This window comes from Elephantulus edwardii, unplaced genomic scaffold, assembly GCF_000299155.1.
Source record: "Elephantulus edwardii isolate Elephantulus edwardi_28Jun2011 unplaced genomic scaffold, EleEdw1.0 scaffold00106, whole genome shotgun sequence".
Classification (NCBI taxonomy): domain Eukaryota; kingdom Metazoa; phylum Chordata; class Mammalia; order Macroscelidea; family Macroscelididae; genus Elephantulus; species Elephantulus edwardii.
The window spans coordinates 3,039,676-3,050,732 of NW_006399856.1; the positions used below are offsets into that span (position 1 = coordinate 3,039,676).

Sequence of the window (11,057 nt, forward strand, 5' to 3'; positions counted from 1 at the left end):
TGTCCCTTCTTCTCCAGCAGAGCATCTGGTGCCAAGTTTCATTTCTATTTCAGATGATAACATGGCTATAATTGGGTGGTAGACCAGAGACCACCCAGTGGCCAGCTACCATTTGATCTCAATAAAAGGAAGAAAGAATCAACTCAAAGTCATGGAATCACAACCGGCTGACCATCCAGTGAGTTCTCTCTCCCCCTCCACCTTTCTTACTTTTTTAAAAAATAATACACTTTTTAATTGTGGTTTTAATAAACGTTTACAGAAAAGTTGAATTTTCATTCATTTATTGTTGCACATTTTAACCCCTCTCCTTCCCTTCTCCCTCCTCCAGTTCACTTTCTTTTAAAAAAAAAAATATTTATTCATTGTTGTACAATGTCCTCCTGCCCCACCTCCCTTCCCCTTCCCCCAGTCCTCTTTGCTATGTACTTTTTTCTGGACTGCTGTCATATGTATACTGCCTTAAAAAAATTACTAATTTCAGAAAATTTACAGAGACTTTGGATTTCCATTCATTCATTGTTGCACTTTTCTCCCTTCCCACCCCTACCCCCCCAATATACCCTTCTTTGAAAAAAGAAAAATTCTTTCATTGTTTTGTATAATGCCTTTCAAATATATTCCTTTTAAACAGTTCTTTCCTTTATCTGTTTCAATGCAGTATACATTATCCATTCTTTTCCTATACTCCTCCCAATCCCCAATGTCAGCCCTGGTTTGTAAGAGTGGTGTCCTTTTGGTTTTTTTGTCCTTTTATGACAGATATTTTAAACTTAGTGTAATATTCTCCAGGGTTGCCCTTGCTGTATGTTTTACAAGTTCACTATTTTTCAGTGTTTTGTAGTATTTCATTGTGAATATACCAGTTTTTCTATCCATGTTTGTTAATGAGCACTTGGGTTGCTTCCATCTCTTTACTATTGTGAATAACGCAGCAATAAACACAGGTGTGCATCCAGTGAGTTTTTAGAGACTGTTAAGTTAAACAGGAGGAGCTGCTGGTGGATTCAAACCCACCATCTCTGGTTTGGCAGCACAACTTCTTACCCATGAGGCCATCAGAGCTCCCTCCCTGAAGACCTCGCTCTACCTTGCCTACCTGGAATGAGCCATTTGGGGTTTTGTAGGAATCCAAATTATCTCCCTGTAAGAGCATTAAGTAATCTTTACTTTTCCACTTGAGTTTTATTATCTTTAACATCAGTTAATACCCTTGTCTGAATCTATAATAACTTTGTGAGTAGCAAAGGCCCAGGTCCTTCCCTGAAAAGAGCATATTAGATTAAGAGATCTTCCTCCTAGGAAGGCAGATGAAAAGGGAAGGTAGAAAGCCCTCTTTGAAGAGAGGGGCCCTCACCACCAACTGCCAAGTCAGTTGATCCTCATGGAAATCCTACAGGGCAGAGCAGAACCGCCAGAGGAGGAGAATCATCTTTGGGGCTTGAACTGCTCAACTCTTAGTTAGCAGTTCATTGGTGTAAACACTGCATTGAGAGATCTCTCTCTCTTGTTGCCTTCAAGTTGGTTCCTACTCATAGTTGACCCTCTGCTGGGTTTCTGCGGCTGTAAATTGCAGGGGAGGAGACTGTCCCTTTTTCTCTCTCAAGCACATTGATGGATTCAAAGCGCAGTCTCTGGGTCAGCAGTGCAGCTCTGGACGATGCCACCAGATTCCGTACTAAGAGAATCCCAATTCCAGTGTTTCCATGTTCCCCTCGCCCCTTCTTGTGGGAAAGGAAGGTAACCCTAACATCATCATTTCCTGCATTCCCCCAGGGCTGGTCCTGTTCCTAACTCAGCCAGGAGGGGCACCCCAAGCTGGACATCTCACCAGGGAGTCCAGCCAGGGAGACCCGGACTCCTGGGGTTGGGACCCACTCCAACAGCCCTGGATCCTACTCTTCCCTTTTTACCCCCAGGTTGTAAATAGACAATCAGGGTTCAAGGACCATGACTTCCGCACAGGTCTCTAATTTCCTTCAGGCCCGGGCAGGGAGTGGGGCTGGAGGGGAAGTGGAGGGGGAAGGAGTGGGACTGGAGGGGAAGTGGAGGGGGAAGGAGTGGGGCTGGAGGGGAAGTGGAGGGGGAAGGAGTGGGGCTGGAGGGGAAGTGGAGGGGGAAGGAGTGGGGCTGGAGGGGAAGTGGAGGGGGAAGGAGTGGGGCTGGAGGTGGGGGAGAAAGAAGGATAAGTAATACACCCCCAAAGACTCAAGCAAAAGACACACACTATTTTTCTTTCTTTTAATCTTAAGCAAAAGGGGTTCACAGGGGTTCAAAAATAAAAATTTCCCCCCCACCCTCCCCAAACCTTTAACCCAGCTTCCCCTAGGTCGCCACCCCAAATCTTGGTGGTGGGAGTGGAGCAGGAAGGCTGTGGGGGTGTGGGTATCTCCAGCTGGGGAGGGGAGGGCAGTCAGGGGGTGGTGCCGAGCTCGGTGCTGGCTTCTTTCCAAATATAAATACTCGGGTCAAAATTCCCAGATGACCCTCCTCCCCCACTGCCCAGCCCTCTCCTCTCCTTTCTGCCGGTGCTGGGAGTGTTGGGGGAGCTGCCAGGCACCGGCTGGCTGGGGGTTACTGCATCCGCTGGCCTTGGGCCTCCTGCTGCTCGTTGTAGAAGAGGTGGCACTCGGGGTCCCCTCGGATGGTGGGGGCACCAGGGATCAGCTTCCCGGTGTTGGGGTTGACACACCAGCATTCTCCACGCTGCCCATTCAGAGACATCTTGCACTGAGGAGAGAAGAGAAGAGCGTGAAACTGGCCCCGCAGCCCCCAGTGTCCCTCCTTATCTCTTGGACAGCAGGATGCAAAGGAGGACTGGGTGCTCTGGGCCGAACCAGCAGGATGGGGCCCGCTCAAAAGCTGATTCCCACTCAGAATTCTGCCTGTCCCAAACTTGGTATTGCTAGCACGCTCTTATGTGATGCTGAAGGTGCTGGCCCAATATCTGACTCCTGATTAGCTGTGGGGACTGCCTGTAAAAGATGGGCCTCCCCACTTGTGGCAAGACTCAGCCCGATCTTAGTGGAGTTCATCAGGGGAAAGTGAAAAGACCAGCGTTAGAACACTTTGTCCTGCAGCGGCTGCAGGATCTGTGTGAGCAACAGAACACCTGCCTGTTTATCTTTTACATCTACCCACACCCAGCAAATCTGAGAAAGCCAGAAGCTGTGAAAGGTGGAAACCTGTCAGGGAAGGAAAAACATTTCCCCACTAATAGACAGCAACAGAAAAGTGATGGAAAATTTGCAAGATCCGGAAAAAGTGACACTCCAGCTGCCAAGGTTTCACTGGTGTTCATCTCCTCCTCCTCCTCCACCTGGTGAATTCAGGACCACTGCGAAGCAGGGACGGCATCCACTTCCTAAACAACATGTCTCTGGAAACTTTATGAACTTTGATAAATGTCGATAGTTCTAGAAAGGCTTCAGGCCTTTTGTTCACAGGGTCACTATGAGTCATACTCGACAATCAACAACAGCAACATTATCTCCACTCTAGGGGGGGGTCTCAGGTGTGTGGTCTGTGGTTCTGCTGCTGTCTTCTCTGGCAGTTCAAATCCACGAGTGGGCTCCAGGGAAGAAAGATGGGCAATTTTCTCCCATGTGATTTATAGCCTCAATAGAAGGTCAGCTGTAAGTTGGTTCCAACTTGACAGTAATGAGATTTAGGTAATTGTTTTAGGATTTTTTTTTAAATTCAGATTTCAATGAAAGTTTATAGAGAACTTGGATTTCCAGTCATTTAATGTCGCACCTTTTTCTCCCTGCCAACCTCTCCTCCACTGCTTGTTTTTTTCCTTTGGGGGAAAAAGAAAATTCTTTCATTGTTATACACCCCGCCCCCAAGTTCACTTTACTATGCAGCTCTTATTCTGGACTCTTGTCATGCAAATAATACCTAATCATATATTCCTTTTAAACAGTTCTCTCCTTCATCTGTTTCAATGCTATATACATTATTTACGCCCTCTTTTCTTAGTTTCTCCCCCAACCCCGATGTCAGTCCTGTTTTATAACAGTGGCATTATGCAGTATTTGTCCTTTTGTGATGGAGATATTTCACTCAGCATAATGTCCTCCATGATCACACATTTGTATATTTCATGAGTTCCTTGTTTTTCAATGCAGCATCGTATTCCATTGTGTGAATATACCACAGCTTCTCTATCCATTTGTTTGATGATGGGTACTTGGGTTGTTTCCAACTCTTTGCTATTGTGAACAAAGCCGCAATAAACATGGGTGTGCATATATCTGCTTGGGTGGCAGTTATGGTTTCTTTAGGATATGTTCCCAGCAGTAGACCAAATGGTATCTCTATTTGCAACTTTCTGAGAAAGCGCCATACAGCCTTCCATAGTTGTTGCACCATTTTACACTTCCACCAACAGTGAATAAGAGTCCCAATTTCTGTACAACCTCTCCAGCATTTGTTCTTTGCTAGAGTTTTCCTTAAATGAGAAAATTGCAGCACAGACTTGTTAAGTAACTGGTCCAAGAGCACACAGCTAGGAAGAGGCAGAGTTGAAATGGCCCAGCCCACACTCCGGTGCCTGGATCTTGCTTCTGGACTTTGTAAATCCCTCTAATTGTCCACAAAGCACAGCGGACAGTCCATGTGTCATGGCAAGAGATCAGCTTCTTTGCTGCTCAGAATGAGGTAGCTCATTTGCGTTGGGTGCACAAGTACCCACAAAGTGCTTTTCCAATGCGAGAGTAACAAGCACTGTAGCGAGGAACAGCAAGTTAATTCCAATTGATGGAGGCCCCGTGTGGCCAGGCAGAACTACCCTGGGACGTTCCTTGGCATGTACTCTTTGCAGGAGCAGATTGCTAAGTTTTTCTCTTGGTGAATCACCAACGTTATTGAAGGCACTCAATAACAACAGTTACTACAAAGTCTAGAAGACTGAAGGGAAGATAGAGCATAAGAGCATTAAAATGCATATGGACAGAGTGAGGACAAGACCGTTCCACAGCGGTTTTCTTACAAGTTAATTGCTCTTAAATGTGTTTATGTTGTTTTCCTATCATTTTTACAAAATTCTAAATGGGTTTTCCTTCCCCTGAGACACCTGAAAAAACAGAGAAACTTCACAGTCAGTCACCAAAATCAGTGATTCACAAAGTAAGCTGTAAGGACCAGTAGCAATGGTATCCCCCTGGGGGCTTGCTGGACATGCAAATTCTCCATCCAACCTGAGATTGTGGAGCTCTCTCTGGGAGTAGACCCAGGAATCTGCTTCAGGTGACTAATAATCAAATTTGAGAACAGTGCTCAGGCTGTTCGTTCATAGGGTCGCTATGAGTCATCTACGACTCGACGGCATTAAACAATAACAATGACGACGACCAAGAGAGAGCTATGTTGGCCTAGTGGAAGGAAGCTGTGCTACCAAGCCGAAGGTGGGTGATTGCCATCTGTGGCCCTCAGCCAGGTTCAAACTGTCTTCCTGTCAAACATTCTTCTAGGTGGTATAGCACTGGTCTGTGCGTTGCTGTACAGAGGTAACTCGTGGTTGCTGTGATGCTGAAGCCTGTGACAGTGATGTGCCAATCGTGGTAATGGGCACCCATGGTGGACAGTGTTGGCTGGAGCTTCCCGACTAAATCAAGCCTGGAAGCAGGAGCGGCTTCCACTTCCAAAATGGCTTGCCTCCGGAAACTCTGTGTACGAACAGTGCTCAGGCTGTTCGTTCACAGGGTCGCTATGAGTCGTCTACGACTCGACGGCATTAAACAACAACAAACAGTTTCAAACCACTTCTTTTCTCTGATAGAATCCTTCCCAAGCTGTGCACCAACCATCACCAAGGATAGCAGGCAGGAACCTGAGTCAGTAGAACCTGCCTTGACTCGCCTTGGCCAGGGATCGAGCTTCAGCCTGGCAGCTTGTACGGCCAGGGATCGAGCTTCAGCCTGGCAGCTTGTACCTGTGGCTATAGAAGTCTTGTCTCCCACCCAACCTCAAAAGACTACAGCAGGGTGAGCAGGCAGCTAGGCCCGGACAGCCCAGGCTGCCCACTCTACTTGCCTGTTTGAGGTTGTACAGCCCATGCTTGTTGCAGTTGGGGATGTGCAGGGAATAGAGGTGCTCCAGAGGTCCCCTCTCATCAGGCAGGCGCATGGTGGAGATCCGCTCCAGGACCTGGTCCAGCTCCTGCTGGCAGGGAGTCTGCAGGGCACAGAGGCGGTCAGAGTCAGAGGGGTGGCCTTCGGGACACAACCTTAAGAAGACTCTCAGCACTGGGAAAGGACCTTCCTAGGTCCCACAGTTAGTTGGTCAGATCAAGACTCCTGCCACCCTGCCATCTAAGTGCCTCACCCTACCCCACTGAAGTCAAGAGAGATGCAAGTTCTTCTCCCATCCTGGCTTTGAGGCAAAGGTTTTGTTGAGGCATATGGAATTTATGTGTAAATAATTCATTCAAGCGGTTCTCTCTCCAAAGATGTAGATCCCAGCCTCCCTCTCCTTCCAATAACTCTGCTAGGACCAAGACCCAAGACAGTAAAGAGGAGCTGGGGAAAAAGAAAGGGGGGTGGGGTACCTCAGTGCAGGGAGTTTATCTCAAGAGTAAGCGAATTTAAGAGAATCACTCTTCATCTCTGAGATCAATTTTCTTCTCTATGGCCCAGAGCCAAAGAGAAATGACAAAGGTTTTTACAAGAAAGACACTGTGAGCGACTATCCATCTAGTTCCTATCACAACCTAAGATACTGAGGTCCCAAAAGCTAGGTGACTGACCCAAAGCTCATGGAATAATTGGACAGCAGAGCTGGAAATGAAAATGCTTTGATGTTAGGTAACTCGAGCCACTGATCTTATTGCAATGAGGGCATTTCACCACCCCGAAGCTGGGAGTCTCCCCATCCACGTTCCCCTGACCTCTCCATCCAGAGCGATCACTCACCCTGGCCGGTGGTGGCCGCAGCTTCTTGGGCTCTTCCAGGCCCAGGTGATGTTTGCCACCCTTGCCCATTTGCCGGTGCTGCTCAGACACCTTCTCCCGGAACACAGCCAGCTCCTTCATGCCCGACTTAAGGGGCTTCCGGCCAGCAGTGCCTCCAACCACCAGCATGTTCATGGTCCCATCCACGTGGTTCTCGGCCAGGTCTCCCTCGGAGTGGTCATCGCCGTTGTCTGCAGAGAGAAAGCGAAGAAGAGTTCAGGCCCAGCTTTGCAGAGGAATGAGCCCTTGGCCGCTGTTTGGACCCTTTATGATAGCAATGATGACTCGTGGACATGCTCAGAGCCTGAACGAATCTATTTACACAGATTATCTAGTTCAAACTTCACAATGAGTCTTTATAACAAAACTTCACACACACACACACACACAAATCTCCCAACTTTTTGGATGCTGAAGTTCACAGAAGTCAGTTACCTAATAAGAGATCACAAATCTGCTATGTGAGACATCCTGGATTTGAATTGAGGCTGCTAACTTCTAAATAGGCCACACAGCCACTCTATCCTGTCTCATCCTAAGAAACTAAGACACCGTCATAGAGCACAGAAGCATGACTATTTCTACGGGACCCTTACCAGCATGAGTTTCAGTTCGTTCAAGCATCCACTATTTTTCTCTAGAAAGATCTCCCAGCATCTAAAAGTTGCTAACACCCACCTTATCATTCATGGTTTGAGAGGGTGCTTATAAGCTGAATGCTGCAAACACCCCTGGGCATGCGTGCCTGGCAGAACAGGACAAAGGGTAACCACACTGCCGCCTGTCTCAGCCCTCCCTGATCTGTCTGTTCTAAGATGATCTGCCAGCCTCGTGCTCCCACAATGCTTTGCTCCCATGGCTCCCGTGCCTCCTGCCCATTGATTCTACTTGTGTTTATGTTTATCTGTATGCCCCCATTTCATTAAGCATGAACTGTGATTTCCTCAAACTAACACTTGAGAGACTATCAGAGACTAGGGTATGAATCTCGGCTGTTTTTCCAAAGTAATCTCATGAAACCAAGTCCATCAAGTCAACTGTGACTCCTGGCGGCCCCGTCTCTCAGAGTAGAACGGTGCTCCATTGGGTTTTTACAATTAATTTTTTCCCCCTATATCACCAGATCATTCTCCAAGGTGGGCCTGAAGGCCTCAAATCACCAATCTTTGAGTTAGAAAACTAACACGTAAATAGTTTGCACCATGTAAAGACTCTCAAATCTCTTTAATCTTTCTTAATCTGTCAAGTCAACAACAACAAAAAATCCCTATTGAATGTCAAGGTTGGGTGGAAAGCCCAAAGCACCTGCTATCTTCCGGGCTTCAAGTGTCGCACATCCAGTGAGAGAGAGGCAAGAAGAATTAAATGGTAGAACTGCCAGCATCAGGACTGACTACAGAGCTAAGTCCCAGCAAGTCTTGGAAGGGCAAGGAATCATAAACCAGCCTCAGACCTTCACAGACACAGCAAACAGGGCCCCCCCACCCCCCGAGCACAGCGCCCAGAGCAGCTACCTGTGGTTCCAACAAGGCCTGGATGAGGGAAGAGGGATGTCTTCAAATGAATCCTGCATGTATTCATTTACCCCTTTAATAGATGTTACCAAAAAAAAAAAAAAAAAAGAAAATCTCAATGACACAACTGAATGGCTCTTAAAAAGATTTTAATTGAAGGACGTTGTACTTTAGATTTCTGAGACAGCATGGAGAACTCAAGAAGCCACTCTAGGGGAGTGTTGTACAAGTGAAAAGGGGCAGCCTGCTGCCACTTGTGACTGTAAACTGGAGCCATGATGTCCACACCTGAGTTGGTGTGAGTCCACTCACTCAACAGCTAAGAGAGGAACTTCTGTACCAGATAATGCAGGGCTTGCGCAGGCTACAGCAGTGCCCATTCACAACCCAGCAGAGAGCAGGCAATAAGGGTCCAGCCCAAGAGCAAACAGCAATGTCCAGCAAAGGTTTGCTCACATGCTGCCCCTTCCTGACGGGACCTAATTATGCATGGTTGGTGCTCAGCAGTATCACTTTAAAACACATTATCTACAAAGTAATTAGCACAAGTTACGAGGGCATGATGGCTAATTTGATGTGCTACCTTGGTGAGGCTATGTCTCCCAGTGGTTTGACCAAACACCAGTCTAGTTGCTAATATACGTGTGTGATATAATATAATCACCTTGCATAATGTAGTCCAGTGGAATCAACTCATCAGTTGAAAAGGACACTTCCTGAGGGTGTTCGTGACAGAGTTGTTTTTGTTGTTGTTGTGTGCCATTGAGTAACCTGAGACTCATAATGACCCTATGTACAACAGCATTAAACCCTGCTCTATGCTGTGTCACCTACCCCCATTACCCCAGCCATTGAATCAATCCATCTCATCAAGGGTCTTCCTCTCCTGTGCTGTCCCTCCACCCTACCAAGCATGATGTCCCTCTCCAAGGACTGGTCCCTCCTTGAAACATGTCCAAAGTATGTCAGACGAAGCTTCATAATCCTTGCCTCCAAGGAGCAGCCTGGCTTCACCCTCTCCAAGATGAATTTGTTTGTTCTCTCAGTAGTCCATGGTATATTCAATACTCTTCTCAAATACATCAATTCTCTATCATCCCTACTCATCGTCCAGCTCTCTGATGCATAGCAAGTGATTGCAAAGACCATGGCATGTATCAGGGGCACCTTAGTCTCCAAACTGACATTGTTGCTCTTCAGCACTTTAGAGAGGTCTCTAACTGCAGACTTTCCCATCGCAATACATCTTTTAATATCCTGGCTACTGGTGCTGAAAGTGTTGACTGTGGAGCCATGCCGACTAAAGCTGTGAATAATCTCAATCTCTTATCATCCATCCTGATGCTGCCAATTGGCCCAGTGGTGAGAATCTTTGTTTTCTTGGTATTGAGCCTCAATCCATACTGATAACTGCAGCCCCAGGAAATAGATTATTTTGGCATAATTTTCTCTCTTCACTCTGCACCCTGCGCATTGCCTGACTCGCAGCTCTTGGGACACAAATCTACAGGGGTTTGCAGCCTGGCACCTGGCCTCCAGGGTTTGACCGTGCCATCCCTCACCAATGCATCAGCCAATCACATGAAGCAACTTCTCAGACAGAGCACTCACTGGCTGTTTCACACTAAAACAGGGAGCACACTCCAGGGGTCAAATTCCAGCCCTACCACTTCCTACGAACATCAGTGATGCTTCAGGCCATCTTCACGCTTGCTTGCTTCACTTGCTTTCTTCGTTGTAAGGTATGGTTAACAGTAGCTCCTATTTGACACAAGTGCCAAGAGGACATTTCAGGTGTAGCAGTTAAAGCTGAACAAGAATACGGAAACTGTATATCCAAGGCTGGACGTTGCTATGACTTTGATGATGGCAATGAACAAAAATGATTCCCTCCGTGACCTGCTACCTCTGAATCCAGAGCAAGGCAGCAGCGACGAATGAGGATCCTCTGCGCATGCTCCTCTGCGCATGCTCCGGAGCTGTAACAGGGTCCACACGTTGAAGGTGGGTGCTTCCTCATGCGTCCTCAGCAGAGCCACCGTGAGCCCACTGTCACGGTGGAGTAGCCTGCGGTTCACAACAGTATTCCTTCTTGGCTGTCTGGTCTCTAAGGCTGCCACAGAATTAAGACCAACAAGATTTCAAGGAAGAAGGAAGAATTCACATGGACAGTGACAAGAAGTTATTAACTAGCAGGCAGGAAAGAGGAACCTTGGAGAGGGAAAAAAAAATAGGCCAACCTTAAGGACTGTAAAGATATTTGTTATTGTTGTTGTTGTTGTGTGCCATCAAGTCAGACTGATCAGAGCTGACCCTCAGCAGGTTTTCAGAGGCAGTAAACTTCAAGGGAGGAGACTGCCCACCCTTCTCTGGTGGATTCAAATCCAGTGATTACGGGATTGTGCAATCTTACCGCTAGACCACCAGAGCTCCCTGAGGCATATTATATTTAGCAAATGATAAACCATTCCATGCCAAATTAACATGAGTAAGAGCCTATGGTGATGAAGGAAGAAGTTCAAGCTGCTTTGAAGGAATAGCAAAAAATAAGGCCCCAGGAATAGATGGTATACCAATTGAAGTATTTCAG

The 11,057-nt window shown here is 47.1% G+C and overlaps 1 protein-coding gene across 1 annotated transcript in view; it reads right to left on the reverse strand.

The window, feature by feature from the left end:
• Positions 1-2,574: 2,574 nt before the first annotated feature.
• The window catches only part of IGFBP2 (insulin-like growth factor binding protein 2, 36kDa), a 44,826-nt gene continuing 36,343 nt past the window's right edge, over positions 2,575-11,057 (reverse strand). The window contains exons 2-4 of the mRNA XM_006891912.1: positions 6,915-7,144; positions 6,037-6,177; positions 2,575-2,730 (exon numbers count right to left, since the gene is read on the reverse strand). Of these exons, the coding sequence (XP_006891974.1) occupies positions 2,575-2,730; positions 6,037-6,177; positions 6,915-7,144 (527 nt within the window). The remainder of the gene's footprint in view (positions 2,731-6,036; positions 6,178-6,914; positions 7,145-11,057) is intronic.